Genomic DNA, 18,037 nt, shown 5'->3' on the forward strand with positions numbered 1-18,037 from the left:
CATGGTTTATTTGAAAAATTGTCAAGATTTAAGTTTTAATGGGTTTTCTTATCCCAAATGGTTTTATCCATCATATAACGCCGTGGCTTTAATCCGCTGCATTCGTTAGTGCCTTCCACTTTTTTGGTATCGTTCGAGTTCATTGGGGTGCTAGTGATTTGTTTCAATTGGGTTTTTCACTTTAACTTGTATTTGTATTCTGTTTTCGTTGTAATATTTTTTTGATTGAATGGATGTACTTACAAAAAACAAAAAGAAGCTTATTATCGAGTTATATAATTTGTTCAAAATCTGTTAATTTATTTTTGAACGAGCTCGAACTTGTTCACGAACTATTCTATAGATAATATGTAAAGTAAATGTCGTGATTTTTTTTTTTTTTTGCAAAATTCATTCTAATTATTTGTTATTTAATTATGGTTTAGATTTATTATTTGAGTCATTAGATAAATGAACTCAAATATTGAATTATCTAATATCAAGTTTATATGTTTATCTTATAGCATGTATATATATTCATTATGTATGGCGCACGCGCACACACACCTATATATATATATATATATATATATAAACTCACTCATACGCACAATACAAATACACATATATTTATATCAAGACTTATAATTATAATAATTAAGTTATATATTACATTACAAAGAAAATTTATTTTTATCTTTTTAAATACTTAACATGTTGTCGTTACAAAGTTAAAAATACTATTATAAAAATAAAATTTTACAAGCTTATATGAGTCAATGAGAGTCCAGCTAAGTTTATATAAATTCGATCGTTTAATAAACGAATCTCAATTTTTGTTTAAACTTAGTTCGTTTAATAAATGAGTCGAGTCAAAGCTTATACGTGAGTGACTTTGTTCATTTACAACTCTATCCAAAATGGGACATATAAACTTCCATAAAATACATTGTTTAATTCATAATATTTGGATTTAGAGACATCATAAAGTAGGGGTGAAAATGTGGATAATAGTTTTTGATATCCACATCCGCATCATGCGATTATTATGCACATCTGCGCGGTTAATGCGGATATTATTCACTATCCACATTTTAAGTAATCAACGTTTTAGACCTTGAAATTGAAATTCACTAATTATTGTTTCTAGTAAATACAAATACAAATACAAATACAAAAAAAAAAAAAACATATTATTTATAGTTGAACATTATTATTCATATCACAAACATTACAGATCCAGCAAATATAAGAAACATAAATTATAAATCCGACAAACATAGATTAAAAAATATTAATATATGTGTGTGTATAAAGGAATGAGGATGCTGATAATATCCGTATCTACATACCTTAAAACTGCTATACCCATCCGCATTTACGGATATTAGTTTTTGCTATCCACATCAGCATCTACATATCCGAATAGCGGATTGTAGATAAGTGTGGATAGCAGATGCGAGCGGTTATTAACCGCTCGCATTTTCATCCCTATTAGAAACTATATTGAAAAGAGAGCCCATGCTATCAGGTTCATCCTTAAAACACCCATTTTGCATTCCTCACTTAAACACACCAAAATACACAAAGATTAAAACACGTGATTACATCCCCAAGAGTAAAACACCAAATCCATCCTTAATCCAGCCATGCCGGAATCCACTTGAGAGAAAGAGCCATCGGCCAATGTCGCCGGAATCCATGGTCAGGCCGTGACCCACAGAATCCGCCATGGGTCACGGCCTGACCATGGATTTCAGTGTGGCTAGGCAGTGGCCGGTGATGTTGGGTTTTTGTTGGCCACCAGAGAAAAGCAACGCATGTTCTTCGATTCAAATCATGTTCTTCAATTCTGATTTGATTTGAGTTTTAATAAGAGAAGAGAATTGTGCTCTGAAATGTTATGAGTTCTGTATTAATTTGTCTATTATTCTGTTCAATATGAATGTCTGAGTTACAGATTTTTACTCCCTTCTTTGCTGGGGGATTTTGTTTTGGTTTTCTTCTTTCTTCTTTCTTCTTAAACATAAGGAGCAGTAAAATCTTCTGAATAGTGACCTCTTATCCCCCTTCCTCCTGTCTTGATTTGGCATGATTTTTCTGGTATACCTTCCTTGGTTGCTTCAACTGTGGATATACGATTTTCCTAATCTGCATCTATCAATCATCATACTAACCATCACGTTGGGTAGTGGCCGGCGAATATGGTCTCTGTATGTGGCCATTGGGTGAGAGAGGAAAATGGGTTTTTTTTTTTGGTCGATTTAGGGTTAAAAATCTAGTGCTTTTTATTACTATTCCATAAGGTGGTATTGCTAATGTGTCAATACTATATTGGATGCTGTAATTACTGCAGGACCTGAAAAAGGTTTCTCTATTGAAAAGACAGAGTTTTTCTTCAAATTGGATTGAAGGAACTTCCTCCAACTCAGTCTATAAAAATGACATGTGTCATTTGAACATGTGAGATATACATGCTTTTTAATAGTAGGGACAAAGTTTAAATAAATAATATTAAAAACTCATATGCATCTCACATGTTATTAAAAAAATAGACACATGTCATTTTTATCGATTGGGTTGAAAGAAGTTCCTCCAACCTAGTTTGGAGGAAAACACTGTCCACAAATAAATACTCGCATCACTTTGAAAAATACAGAGTTTTCCTTCAAACTGGGTTGGATGAACTTCCTTCAACTCAGTCTATAAAAATGACATGTGCCATTTGAACATGTGAGATACATATGTTTTTTAATAGTAGAAACAAAGTTGAAATAAATAATATTAAAAACTCATGTACATTTCAAATATTATTAAAAAAATAACCACATGTCATTTTTATAGACTGAGTTAAAAGAAGTTCCTCCAACCCAGTTTGAAGGAAAATTCTGTCCTTATTTTGTGTAAATTATTATTATTATTATTTTGGTTATAGATGAGATTCGATTTTAAATTCTTCTAAATCATCAAAATTCGTAAAAATTCCACAAATCGAAACACACCACGTCAACACCCGACTTCGCACGCAAACAGCTCTTCACGTATCTCTCCGAACCGCCGATTTCCACTTCTATTCCACCAAATCCAACGGTCAAAATGTGCCATGTCATTGATCCGTGCCTTTCCCTCTCCTCCAATAAAAATAAATCATATACCTGTTGACGCATGTCCTCAGAACCGTCCGATTTCTACTTCAAACAGAGTGAAATCGACAGGCGTAGTTGTGCCATGTCAGCGATCTGTGGCTTCTCCTATTCTCCAATCAAAAGCAACCTTAACCGTTTATAAATACGAAACACCAACTTCACTTCTTCTCATCGCACATTTCTCAACCAATTCTCTCTCTGACCCTGTGTGTGTTTTTTTCACGAGAAAAAAGAGAAATTTCCAATGGCCCCCAAAGCCGAGAAGAAGCCAGCGGAGAAAAAACCGGCCGAGGAGAAGAAGTCCGCGGTAGCGGAAAAGGCTCCGGCCGAGAAGAAGCCAAAGGCTGGGAAGAAGCTGCCGAAGGAAGGCGGAGCTGGCGCGACAGACAAGAAGAAGAAGAGGACGAAGAAGAGCGTGGAGACGTACAAGATCTACATCTTTAAGGTGCTCAAGCAGGTGCACCCTGACATTGGGATCTCCAGCAAGGCCATGGGCATCATGAACAGCTTCATCAACGACATATTCGAGAAGCTCGCCCAGGAGGCCGCCAGACTCGCTCGCTACAACAAGAAGCCTACCATCACCTCTCGGGAGATCCAGACCGCCGTTCGTCTCGTGCTGCCCGGTGAGTTGGCCAAGCACGCCGTCTCTGAGGGGACCAAGGCGGTCACCAAGTTTACTAGCTCTTGAATTGCACTTAGGGTTTCGTGGGATTAGGGTTTATCCAGATTTGGGGAAAAAAGTTAGGGTTAGGGTTTCTGTTTAATTTCTATATCGTTCTCCTTTTCATGTCTTGTGTATGTGTTTTCGGTGATGTAAGTACTGATATTCATGAAAATTGGCACATGAATTTTCTGTGTCTTCCCAAATTCTCTGTAAAAGAGTAATCGAAGATGGACAAAATGGATTTTTGCCTCACTGGTAGTTTTGATTCACTCGATAGGCTATAAATTCAAAACTTGAAAAAAAGTAAACCTTTTGAATTTGGGCTCATCACTTAACTAAATTTGCTTTTGATTCTCAGCTCCATCTCTTAACAAAATTCGATTCCTGTTCAAGCCTCTCATGGCAAATGAATTGATTCAAAATAAGAACTCATCTACACTTCTATTTGTCAATTTAATAAACACCAACCCCCGGTGGTGGCAAGGAAGTCAATGGATCCATCGAACCCGTAGACCAAGTTGATAGAGATAAGGAGCCTGATGATGGTTCTTCAAATTATTTCAAGTTTCTTCAATTTATGCTCAAACATCAACCCCCGGTGGTGGCAAGGAAGTCAATGGATCCATCGAACCCGTAGACCAAGTCGATAGAGATAAGGAAGCTGATGATGGTTCTTCAATCTAATTCAAGTTTCTTCAATTTATGCTCAAACACCAATCCCCGGTGGTGGCAAGGAAGTCAATGGATCCATCGAACTCGTAGACCAAGTCGATAGAGATAAGGAAGCTGATGATGGTTCTTCAATCTAATTCAAGTTTCTTCAATTTATGCCCAATGAGTTTGTTGAAATGATATGCTACATGAGTTTTGATTGTCTTGAAATGATACGCTACTGTTCGTTTTTTAGCAGATGACTTTGAAAGATAACATGCTTATCCTTGAAGACTCCTAATAATATATAATCTTAATTATAATAAAACTCTATTGACTTAGTACCTTTCCACACTACTCATGATTCTCACGATCAAGTGGGTCCGTAACAAGTTGGCATCAAGGATTCAACTGAAGGCTACCAATTTAATGAGTACTACTAGATATTGTTTTGCAAACTCATTTGCTTTTGTTTGCCGGAAAAATTTTGAATTTGGTGTAATGAAAAATGAAAAAAAGTTTTATTTTGTAATTATTATTTTTTATTTGAATAATAATAAAAAGTAAATGATATGATATAAAAAGTGTAAATGTTTTGAAATTATTTTTTTATTTTTTCTTAGAACGATTATTATAAATAGTAAACTAATATTATGCACAACGTTCTATAGAGATAGTATTCAAAATACAATGAAGAATTTCCTCAATAGACCATTTTTCCACGATGAGAGAAAGCACCTCTTTCTCAAGGCGGTGGGCAGCCTCATTGAGGTGTCGTGACTGTCGTCTAACATGATTAACTTTTCATCTGTGTAAACAATTTAGAACTCCTCAAGCTTCCTTAATAAGATGCTCATATTGGCTCCAACTCCTCTCATCTTTTTTGAGAGCTGAGCCGAATATTAAATGTTCAATTTCCATTCATTTAAATTTTTTCGAAAATAAGCTAATTTTGAGCTTATTATCGAGCAATCTTTAACAAAAATAGAAAGAGTCAAATAGCTCTCTTCTCTCTCTTCCAAAAGTAGAAGATAAAAACCCTTCCCCTTATCTCCAGCAGCCTAGGGGGGAAGGAGTCATGGCTCTCTCTTCCCACCCTTTTCCCCTACTTCCCCTTACTTCTCCCTCCCCTTCTTGCCGCCACTTAAGATGCCCTATCTCTTTGGAGGTCTTATCCGCCTCTTTTGAAGTCTTATCTTTTGTTCGAAAGCACCATTAACCCATTCTCTACTGCTAGTTGCCCAGTTTCAGTATCATATCGTCGTCCTCCACCCTGGATATGCAAACTTTTTGAAGTTTTTGGATTTGATTTTTTTAAAATCAGATTTGTAAACTTTAGGAAGCCACACCCACAAAAGCGCCACTCCACTAGGATCCTGGGTCACTCAGCTTCTAGACGCCATCAGCCATGCCATCATCTGACTACCACACACCGACGTGTGGGGCGTCCTGCGAAGCGTGTGCAACCTTCCTCCGCCCCTTCACACTGCCACCAACCCCTTATGGTGTTCCCCGACATCCCCTGGCAATAAGCTTCAGTTTGTGTCCCTTACTCGTTGACACGAGCTGCTCCACATCTCCGACTCCTGGTGTTGCTTTTTTTTTTTTTTGGACTCAGATTTTTTTCTTGCCTTTTGTCATGTATTTTCATTATGTTCTATTGTTGTGTTGCTTTCTGTTTAACCTTGGTTGGGCTTCAGACTCTGTGTTTGTGTAAGGTATCTTTTTTCCATGTGTTTGGTCTCTTTCAAGTTCATTGAGGTAATAGTGGTCTGTCTCAATTGAGTTTTTAAAAAATAACCCGAACCGGTTGGCCTTTAGACTTAGTGTTTGCGAAGCCCTTTTTCCATTGTTCTTTTTCTACTTAATCTTCACGGTTTCTTTGGAAACTTGTCGAGATTTAAGTTTTTATGAGTTTTCTTACTTCAGATGGTTCTATCCATCATAGAGCGTCGTGGCTTTAATCGGTTGCATTCGCTAGTGCCTTCCACTTTTTTGGTATCCTTCAAGTTCATTGATGTGCTAGTGATTTGTCTGGATTGGGTTTTACAGTTTAACTTGTATTTGTATTTTGTTTTCGTTGTAATCTTTTTTGATTGAATGGATGTACTTGAAAAAAAAAAAGAAAAAAAAAAAAGAAGCTTATTATTGAGTTAGATAATTTGCTCGAACTTGTTCATGAACTATTCTATAGATAATATATCTAGTAAATGTAGTGATTTTTTTTTTTTTTTTGAACAATTCATTCTAATTATTTGTTATTTAATTATGGTTTAGATTTATTATTTGAGTCATTAGATAAATGAACTCAAATATTGAATTATCTAATATGAAGTTTATATGTTTAATTGTTTATCTTATAGCATGTATATATATTCATTATGCCTACACACACGAATATATATTTATATTAAGACTCATAATTATAATAATTAAGTTATATATTACATTACAAGGAAAATTCATTTTTATCTTTTTAAATACTTAAGATGTTTTTGTTGTAAAGTTAAAAATACTATTATAAAAATAATAAAAATAAAATTTTATAAGCTTATATGAGCCAATAAGAGTCAAGCTAAGTTTATATAATTTAATAAACGAATCTCAATTTTTGTTTAAGCTTTGTTAGTTTAATAAATGAGTATTTATTTTGTTTATTATTATTATTATTTTGGTTATAGATGAGATTCGATTTTAAATTCTTCTAAATCATCAAAATTTGTAAAAATTCCCCAAATCGAAACACACCACGTCAACACCCAACTTCGCACGCAAACTGCTCTTCACGCATCTCTCCGAACCGCCGATTCCCACTTCTATTCCACAAAATCCAACGGTCAAAACGTGCCATGTCATTGATCCGTGCCTTTCCCTCTCCTCCAATAAAAATAAACAATATACCTGTTGACGCATGTCCTCAGAACCGTCCGATTTCTACTTCAAACAGAGTGAAATCAACAGGCGTAGTTGTGCCATGTCAGCGATCTGTGGCTACTCTTATTCTCCAATCAAAAGCAACCTTACACGTTATAAATACGAAACACCAACTTCACATCTTCTCATCGCACATTTCTCAACCAATTCTCTCTCTGACGCTGTGTGTGTTTGTTTCACGAGAAAAAAAGAGAAATTTCCAATGGCCCCCAAAGCCGAGAAGAAGCCAGCGGAGAAAAAACCGGCCGAGGAGAAGAAGTCCGCGGTAGCGGAAAAGGCTCCGGCCGAGAAGAAGCCAAAGGCCGGGAAGAAGCTGCCGAAGGAAGGCGGAGCTGGCGCGACAGAAAAGAAGAAGAAGAGGACGAAGAAGAGCGTGGAGACGTACAAGATCTACATCTTCAAGGTGCTCAAGCAGGTGCACCCTGACATTGGGATCTCCAGCAAGGCTATGGGCATCATGAACAGCTTCATCAACGACATCTTCGAGAAGCTTGCCCAGGAATCCTCCAGGCTTGCCCGCTACAACAAGAAGCCTACCATCACCTCTCGGGAGATCCAGACCGCCGTGCGTCTCGTGCTGCCCGGTGAGTTGGCCAAGCACGCCGTCTCTGAGGGGACAAAGGCGGTCACCAAGTTTACCAGCTCTTGAATTGTACGCCTGCCGGTACTAGCGTTTGTGAAATTGGGGAAAATTTTAGGGTTAGGGTTTCTTATTAATTTTTAATCGGTTTCCCTTTTTAGTATGTGTTTTAGCTGATGTAAGTACTGATATGCTTTAAGATTGAATGAAAGTGTTTTTACCCAATTGATCTGTTTCTCTTAGTAATTTACATTTTTATTTTTATTTATTTATTTATTTTTTGGTTTGGTAATGGTAATTCTTGTGAGAAATTAGTTTCTATATTGTTCTCTTGATTTGATTCAAGAATGGTATGGTAAGGGCTCTCTTGTTTGAGTCGCAGTGGTAGAGGAAAGGTTCCTGCAGAAATATACTTTAAGATGGATTACTCCATTTACCAACAAATAACTGAGCAGGGCTCTGATGTGGCAAGGAAATTGTCGTTGCCACTTGCGTCTGTGGTTTTTAAACTTTGGTTAATCTTAATAACTGAAGTGAGCTCTGATGTACAGTGGAGTTTGATGATGCTCTCTGGTTCGTCCTCTACTTGATGCTCCTGATTTGTTTTGTGTTTAGTTGTAGTGGCCAACAATGTTGATATAGTTTACGGATTGAATTTATTTATTTATTTATTATTATTTTTTTATGCTGCTATGCCGTAAACTGTTTATTTTAATATTTCTGGCATGATTTTCCACTTGGGACTTTGTTACAGAATCACAATTCCTTTATAGTGTGTTATAAAATCTGGCCTAAGAGAGAAATCTCATGAAAGCCACTATCTTTAAAGGAAGTCTGTTGAGATTGATAGGAGCAGTTGTCTGCTTTGTCTTTTTCCTCCTCGATTGTTCTGCATAGTTTTTCCTTAATTGTCTTTCTGTAGTATGCGCTCCTCTTTCCTAGCGAGCTATTTATTTGTTTATCATTTACTTTTTGGGTTAAACCGGGCTGCTTACTATCTTGTGCAATGGACCAATTGTGTATTGGTTCTGATCATTGTATTTTGGCCCTAGATATTCTTTCCCCACTTAAATTTGAAATTTTCTTGAACAATTATTTATTCACTTTTTGTGTTTGACACAATTTCACTCCATTGTAGTGACTGACATTATATGATTAACATATTGCTTATTGCTTGTCTATAATACTTCAAGACTCTTCTCAATTTGGTTGTACTCCTAATTTTGTAGGCTTATGACTCATCTCTTTTTGTAAAGTTGCTGTAGATCTTTGGTTTAAAAGAAGCACTTTTGGGAAAATATATGTTGTCTGTATAGCTTAGTAAACAGTAAGCCATGAAAGCAAAACAGGTGAGGTTTTACTGGGCCTTTTGATATCATATTCAGGGTTATGATGTTTGCGATAAACATAAGCTTCTAATCTAGTTAATGTTGCAGTTGGTTGACACATGTGCATGTTATCTCATCTCTGTAGCATCTTCCATTTGAGGCTCTTAGAACTAATTCATATCTATCTAATGGAAGCATAGTGTATGTTCTGTTTATGAGAAATGCTACCCTTTCTGTAAAATCTCCTTTGCAAGGTCTTGAAATGACATGGAGGAGCACTTCAGTTTGTTTTGCAATGGGAGAATAGTGAAGAGGCGTTTTTCTCTGATTATTATTGTGAAGTTACACCATCCATTCTATGGTTTTACTTCTCAAAAAAGAAAAAAAAAAAGAGGAAAAAAAAAACCATCCATTCTTTTCCCTGTAGCTAGTTATACATTTATTATCAGGTGAACAACTCTAGCTCAGCTGAGCCAGGTGTATGGGATCCATTTTCACAAGAGTTAATGCCACACCTTGTTAGTACCAGTATTTTTGTGAGAAAGCCCCAGTGATCAATCAGATTTGTCAATTGTATTGTTCTCAGACAGACTAACTAACCAATTAAACTTGTCAAGTGTGGTTTACAACGAAATAGGGTTTTTTGCATCAAAGTTCTGGATGTTCTAAATACTCCATGGTCTGAAAGCATGAGGGAAATGGGCCTCACGTGGGGACATGCCTAATTCTAAACGTTTGATTAGGTAAAATGATGCCAGAAAGGTGTGGTTGGTACCACGTATGCTACAAATATTTCTTATACTGGTCTGTTTTATATAACATATATGTATAATGCTGTATGGGTTAGGTTTCACCATAATATTGTACTGCCCTTATCTGCACAGATTTTTGCATGAAGTGTCAGCGGATGGTTGGTGACTGCTGATGTGGCAAAGTGTGGAGGCTTGCCGAGGCCCGCTAAGTGGTTTATTACAAGATATACCTTAAGGTGTGGAGGAAGGTGAAATTCTGGAATCTTCTTTCCTCTGAAATTTGGGTGCTTGTGGAGGCTAGCTTTAATGGTTACTGGCTACTGGAATGGTGCTGCATCATTTCATTTACCAAAAGCAGCATCTAGATCCTGTAATATATTGCTAGCCTTGTTTGAGCCTTGCACTGATTGTAAAGCAATGGAACAGGTGCTTTTGTCCCATGTATTTACCAGTTTTTTGGCTTCTTATGTGGAGTTTGCTCATTTGTTTTTGCCATTTTCTTCGGCTGAAGCTTGAAAATTTCTGACCAAAGTTTGGAAGGCAAGGGATCATAATTTTACTGGGGAACTTTCCCGAAATGAAGTGGATGATATAGATGGTTTCAAATTCTGAAGGAGATATCACCATTTGACTGTTCTTTAACTCCCTTCCCATATTTCAAGCAGTGGAACAGAGCAGAATGGTACTCATCACAGATTTTTCCTAGAATACGAGTTTAGTTTTGTAATTTTTCTGCTTTACATCTCTGTAATAAACTGTTTATTATGGTTTATATATGTTAAAGTATTAATTAAATGATTAAATTCATTATTTTCTATCAGGTTAAGCTTTTGAGATAAGCGGTAACAATTTATATATCTATTTACCATAGGAACCTATAGAAACCAGTGTTCTATATTCTAATTTTGTGCCTTTTGTTTTACTATTGATTTTTACTCAGCATTTTATTACTGCATAAATCATCACAAGCATGTGATATGCACCTTGTGTGTGTCTGTGTGGGAGAGAGACAGAAAGAGGAATAGGAGAAACTTTTGTAACCCCATCTATCTTACTTTCTCAGGCTGTTATCTGCAAGGCAGTTCATTATTTCTTTCGTGTTTGTATTGTTAGAACTACTACTCAAGTTACTCTTTACTCATAGGGAAGGGATTGTTAATACCATCATGATTAGACTGGCCCGTATAATTTCCTCTCTAGTCCTTTGCAACTGAATCCTTCTATGATGAGTGCGTCTCTTGGTCGTCAAATTGGTAGATTACGCAAAAAAAAGTAATTTCCATATTTTTCATCATAAAGGTGAAAATGCAGGATGGAGTGATCTTGACCTTGTTTCCGCCTAGGATATATTTGTATTACTGCTTTAAACTGCAAGGCTCAGATTTTATTTGTGTTCTTCTTTTGCTTGTCATATTGTCTCCTTCTCTTTGTTATGTTGGAATTGGGCCTCTGTCACAATCAAACTCAAGGGACGAAACTTCAATACACGCTTTAAGAGAAGTGCTACACAGAAGCTGTGTTGAGATAAAATAAGCTGCCCCTCTCGTCTCTTTCAAAAGTGGCTTAACAGTGTATCCTCTCATTCCTTCTTCTTTTATTCCACCCAGCCCACCCCCCCCTCTCCCTTTCCTCTCAATGAGTATTGTACACGCTCTTTTTTAATAGCAAATTATCCCCAATTTAATTGCTTGGTAGATGGGTAGTCACAAAATGTTTATTTATTTGTTTATCTATTTTTTTCAGTTGTAAATAAAGGCACATATTTCATTGTGTATTCTGATGAATGTAGATACGCAAGTACTTTTCAGGCACTTCCATTCTATATTGTTTATTCCAAAATGTAAATCTTAAGCTGTTTCTTGCACTTTTGTTTATTCTCTTGCTGGTTGGTCATCTATCTGTTCTTTATGACTGGAGGAACATTCTTGTTTGCACTTGGAACAGAACAATTCTTGTATGTGACTGATCTTACTAGTTATTAAAAATAAGCCTATTTAAATCATTGGACTTGAGAAAGCCTGCTTATCTCAGAAGGATCTGGGAGACTGGGACCTTTATTTGCGGTTTGGTTCCACAGAGAAAAACAGTTGGTCCCCAACTTTAGTGTAAAATTCTTAATTAAAGGATTAATACTTGGGCGTTGACTAAGATATTGTTCCTAAAATGGTTGGTCAATCTAATAGGATGGAGACCATATGATTTTTTCAGGACATGCTAGACATAATGGCAAGTACATTGGTTAGATCATGGCATAGTTAACTGTGGATGAGTATGTGAGAAGCTTCACCTCTGAAACAATTTCTAGGATGGTGTTGGAGAGCAGCTATTGTGAAGGAATGAAGTTATTTTTCAAGTGTATAACTCTAGGGTTACGAATGCACCGGCCATTACTTAATGGGGTTCCCTTTGCAAGGTACATTCTCCCTCAATTCCTCATAATTCTGTTTTTCAATCCTAAAATTTATAGAACATCTCTGCATATGAAATAGGGATGACATATGTAGCAGTTGGTCGTATCAGTTTTTAAAGCATCTAGAACACCTTATTGGAAGTAGATCTGATATTGATGGCTATCAGTCGCTATCAAGTCCTATTTCTGTTGACACTTTTTGAGAGAGTATACTCTCTGGTTATCCATCCATGTTCTAGAGTGTGATTCAAATGTGGCATTATTGAAAATCCCTTGTCTGTGTTCTTCTGGATAAGGATTCTTCCCATTAAGAAGAAAAGGAGAAGGAGATTTATTCATTCAATGATTGTAGACATAGTAAACAAATGCAATGCAGCTACTTTCGAAGATATGTTGCAAATAATTTTGGAGGGTGCAACAGCATGGTGAGCTCCGGTTATCCTCAATTGCTAATCTATAGTTGACGATGTTAGAATATTTTCTTTATTGGGTTTACAATGATTATAGGTTTTGGTATGTTAAAATGGGTTGGACATACATAACCTAGAATGACAGCCCAAATGTTGTTGAGTGATCACCGAGTTATTGGGTTTTATACGCCTTAGTTGTGGAGGAAGTGGGCTCCTACTGGATGTGATAGTATGTAGGCCTGTATTTCTCTTGTTAGCCAAAATAATTGTTGGATTTGCAGTTGAGAATGTTGATTCATGAGTTGCTGTGGGTTTACCCGGGACGGGAGGCACGCCTCCGTTTTCTTGCTCCCCCTTTGCAACAAATCCTGGCAGTTGCTCCATGTATACGATCCCCAGGTTCCAAAGGTGTTAGCATTCGCATATGGATCCTAGCATTGCACCATGATCCTGAACTCTGGGGACCAGAAGCAGACAATTAAGTTCAATCCTGAGAGGTTTGATAATGGAGTTTCTGATGCATGCAAATTTGTGCCAGCCTACGCACCATTCGGTGGTGGTGTGAACTTTCCCATGGCAAGCCATTCTGGATTGAAATTGCTGTTTGCACTGATCTTATCCAATTTACTCCCTCCATTTCTCCACCTTATATACCCACTTGCCTTGATTTGGTTTCAATTACCATTGATTGTCTCCTATTTATGTTACTTTTTAAGTTTTCTGTAATGATTAGAAATCAAAAATTTCTTTCATTGTGAAATGATGAAATCCAAGAAGATAATGAATGGTGTAACTGGTGTTCGATTGACAAAGGGCAAATGTCCTTGCCAGAATGTGCCCAGTCCCTTTTAGACGCCACATCTCTTTTTCCTGTTCTAGATTAAATGTCGACGAGCCTCGCCGTGCTCGATTTAATTTTGTCAAAAATATATATTTGTTTTATTATTTTCGTTCATTATCATTGAATTCTATTTTTTTTTTTTAATTTTAATTTTATTTTCATTTCCGTACTTTTCGAATAGGTTGGCTCTTCTCTCCCTTCTCGGTCTATCAGACATCACAACAAAGACCTTCCATACAACAGAAACGGTACAAATTAAAAAAACCTAAAATTTAATCGGAATGAGTTAAATGAATAGCCGAGCCCATTGAATTCTTGGACCATCTTTCGGAAACAATAGTTTGTAGTGATGTTCCCAAGAGACAGCTTAATCGGTTGGAGTCATCTCTAATGAAGCGGAGGTCACTAGTTCGAATTCTCTTCTTGTGCAGACATGTCCAAAAATAAAAAAATAGTTTGTAGTGATAATTCTAAGAGAATTTGCATGAAACATTTACTACAGCAACAAACAAACTTAAGAATCACAAGCACTGATAATGGCTAGACCAGAATTGCCGACGATGTGTGAAGCGTATATAATAAGCCAAGGCAGCACGCGGTGTGCACGTGCAGAATATAGCATTTGCCAATTTTTTATTTTTATTTTTTTTAATTTAAAGTGGGAGAGGGGGGAAAAGAGGAAGCATTTGCCAATTGGTAGTTCCAACCTTCCCTTTAATAATTCTTCTCATCCACAAATTCCCATCGTGAGGAAGAGTTGGGTGCATGTTCGGTTGCTGCACCACTTCATCTGCCACGTGCCCAATAAATTTACCTTAACCATGTTTGTTTATTGTTATGTTACAAGAAGTTAGAAAGTAGCCTATTGGAAAATAATAATAATAATAATAATAATAATAATTTTTTTTTTTTGAATACAGCCCATCTTTATCTGTCACTTTGCTAGCTTGTTTGCTAGGTAAGTAGAGCCAGAATAATTTATTTAAGAGTTTGTTGAAACTGTCACATCAATATTATAAGATAGTTGTAAGCTGCTTTTGCTGGCATATAATAAATTAATAAGAACAAAGTTATTTTTCAATCTATAGAGCGTATGATTGTTTTATAAATAAAACATTGTTCATTGATGATTCACCCATGCCCATTAAATAAATCAATTAACAGCAATGCATGAATTTGTTAATTTCTTCTCATTACACTTCACAATAAACTTGCCTTCTACCAAACATTAATTCACGTATAAAATATCATGCAACGTACGCGTCTCTAGGGCACAAAAGGAGAACGAGGGCTCTATCGTCATTCCACCTCTCTCTCCATGAGAAGTTGATAAAACGTGGCCCCTCCCTCCTCTCCATTTCCTCGATCCCAGAACTCCAAAAACCAGTACTTCAGATGATGATGCTTCTCATTTTCTTTCACCGACTCGTGTCACGGTGGCCGCTGCTGCTCTGCGCGGCGGTTTGGACGGTTCTGTTGACGCTAGCGGTGGCCGTGGCATCCTTCGGCCCGGAGATCGCCTTTGTGTCGGCTATATCCCCGTCTTCATCGTTCTCGAAGCCATGCAAGGCCCACGGATTTCTGAGGATCCCTTTGGATAATCCATCGGAGGTGATGTGCTTTCCGGCTCACTTCGTCCGGAGGTCCACGTTTGACTTTTTTCTTCCGACAGTGTTTGCAGCTCTTGTTGTGTCTGGTTCCGCTTGCATGGTTCGCTCCCTGGGCTTGTGGGAAAGTACTCAGACAGAATATTGATGACGACGACGATGGTCGATGGTTGTTAAGAGACAGGGAGAGCTAGAAGTTGATGTCATTATTCAGTTATAATAATTTCATTTTTTGAGGAGAAAAACATATTTTAACACTTTCTTTATTTATTTTTATTTTTTTTGTTGAGAAATGTTTATTTTTTATTTTTAGAGAAATGTTATTTCTCCATTTCCTGTCAATCTTTCATCCATCTTCTTTTATCTACATGTTCAAAGCTATGATTTTATTTTTTATTTTTTATTTTTTAATTTTTCTCTCTTTTGATAGGAAGCGTTCTTTGGATTTACGATTTAAAAATAATGATATTTAAAACTCATAACGGTTTAACCTTTAAAGTTACACGTTTTAAAACCATCGCAATTTTTTTAAAACGAGACATTTTTTTGCAATATTTTTGAGTAAAAATCGCACTTTTAATCTACAAAATCACAATACTTACGGATTAATCATGATTCCAACTTATGATGTATTAAGGCAAAATTTGGAACAGACAAGGTTTGGTCTTGTTCCTGCTCTAGTGTTAGAACATGCCCGAATAAGAACTAGTATTTATCCTACCCTACTTCAAAGCACATGTTGGGGATCTTGTTTGCACAAGCTAGAAGAGTAGACAAAAAAAATGGAACACTTTTGCAATAGATTTGTTACTTTTTGCCAAGTCATCCTAAATTCTAGCCAAATTTGTCTCATCACACTTGCACACATATCGGGCAACTGGCCAGGCAAGTGTGAAGGACTCTGTCATGGATTCAAAACCATATATGCCACTTGACAAGGAGATTAAGGCTACTGTGATTGCAACACGTACATGTTCTGTAAAAAAGGACCACTTCAGAAGTTAAGAGTTTATTTTGTAAGGATCGGAACCTTTTCAAAGGGGTGGCTGATTTGTATTTTCACACACATCGATCGGAACCAATGTACGTGGTAAGTTTTATTTTTTTAGAAAACAATATTTATTAATGATTTGTAATTTGTCACGTCAGCACCTAACACTAATGTCATATCATCAAGCGCTAACCCATCCTTATAAAAAAAAACCCAACTCCAAAAACAAAAATCATCCTCTTTGTTTTTCCAATCTTTCTAATCTTTGTGCATTTTGTAGCATTAGAATTAGAATTTTTGTATAATTAGATTGTAAAACTGTTAAACTACCATTCATCTCAAAAGTTTAAGCTTATAGGAAGAGATAAATTTAATCACTTAATCATTACTTTAATACTCCCCCTTACGTGTGGGTTCAAATTCCCGTTTAATTAGTGAGGTCCACGTGAAGAAATCCGTGAGACTAAGCCATCTCATAAAACAAATTCAATAAGAGAGGGTTGCCCATTTCTTATAAATATGCCTAAAGTCTTATCCACAAGCAATATGAGATTATTTCTCAACAAAAACCGACAAGGTAAGGAGCTTGAAATTGTATGAGCATTTTCATCAGGAAATATCTTCATTCTTTACGCTTTTTGGCCAATTTGTTTCGATCATCATATATGTATTTAGCATGTGCCTAGCTTCTTTGATGCGAAGGAAAAATATCTCTCTTCATTAATTATTGGAAACAAAGCAAAATAATTCAGATGGAACGAACAAGCCCAATTGCCTAGAGTCATTTTAAATACTTAATTTTTATCCCACTTCTATGCAATTAGCTTTAAAATACAACTCAACACTGCATTACACAAATTTGGGTGATTTTACACACGCTGCGGCGGTGTGTGGTAAGTGAGGTTGGCCGTACGTTGGCAGGGACTACAGACAAATGGTCCAAAAATGGGTAATTGCGTACCCCGTTTATTTCCGTTTATTTTTGTATTTTCACACATTCGGTTATAATTGGTAATCAAATATATATATATAACAAAGCCCACCTTATTGGGCCCAATAAGCCTTAATTATTTTTTAAAATGTGGCCAAAAATGCTCATTATTTTAAATGCAAATAACATATAATAACCACATTAACTGTTCGGAGTAAAAATAGGAAGTGGATCCTCTCTGATCCACAATGGATTAAAAAGTATTCAGTTCATGGTTAAGATTTAAGAAATCCTAGGGCCACAAATAGGACACGTGTCCTACTAATAAAAACAATATATATATTATTTAAAATTTTAAAAATAAATAAATAACAAATTAATAAGAAAAAAGGGGTGGCTGACCACCCCATCTTAGCCATAGGGGGTGGCCAGCCACCCCCATTTTAGCTAGGGGTGGCTCGATGGCCACCCCCAACATGCAAAAGGGGGGTGGCTGAACCATCCCCAAGGGCAATGGGGTGGGTTTGGCCACCCCTTGGGCCAAAATGGGGGTGGTCGGCCACCCACTATGGCCAAGACCCCATTATTTATTATTGTTGTTATTATTATTATTTTTTTTTTATTAGTAAGACACGTGTTACATTTGTGGAACTAGGATAACCTAGATACTCTCTAGTCCATTAATGTAGATGCAAATAATAACAATATCTACATCCGCAAAATGCGGATAATGATTTTTTGTATTTGCATCCGCATATTTTTATGGACAAAAAATCATTATCCGCATTTTGCGAATGCAGATCCAGATAT

At 36.4% G+C, this 18,037-nt stretch overlaps 1 protein-coding gene across 1 annotated transcript; it reads left to right on the forward strand.

Annotated features, from left to right (window-relative positions):
• The first annotated feature begins 3,292 nt into the window (after window positions 1-3,292).
• Window positions 3,293-8,182, forward strand: LOC132163469 (histone H2B-like). The gene is made up of 2 exons (XM_059573768.1): window positions 3,293-3,808; window positions 7,593-8,182. The coding sequence occupies exons 1-2, from the start codon at window positions 3,370-3,372 to the stop codon at window positions 8,024-8,026; spliced, it is 873 nt and encodes a 290-aa protein (XP_059429751.1). The 5' UTR covers window positions 3,293-3,369; the 3' UTR covers window positions 8,027-8,182.
• Window positions 8,183-18,037: the final 9,855 nt, after the last annotated feature.

The sequence above is a fragment of the Corylus avellana genome, chromosome ca10 (assembly GCF_901000735.1).
Source record: "Corylus avellana chromosome ca10, CavTom2PMs-1.0".
In the NCBI taxonomy this organism is placed as follows: Eukaryota; Viridiplantae; Streptophyta; class Magnoliopsida; order Fagales; family Betulaceae; genus Corylus; species Corylus avellana.

Bases quoted from the DNA above. Each gene is read 5' to 3' on its own strand.
- LOC132163469 (XM_059573768.1), top strand. From the start codon at position 3,370: ATGGCCCCCAAAGCCGAGAAGAAGCCAGCGGAGAAAAAACCGGCCGAG. The intron at 3,809-7,592 runs GCTCTTGAATTG...TGGCCCCCAAAG, and splicing joins GGCGGTCACCAAGTTTACTA to CCGAGAAGAAGCCAGCGGAG.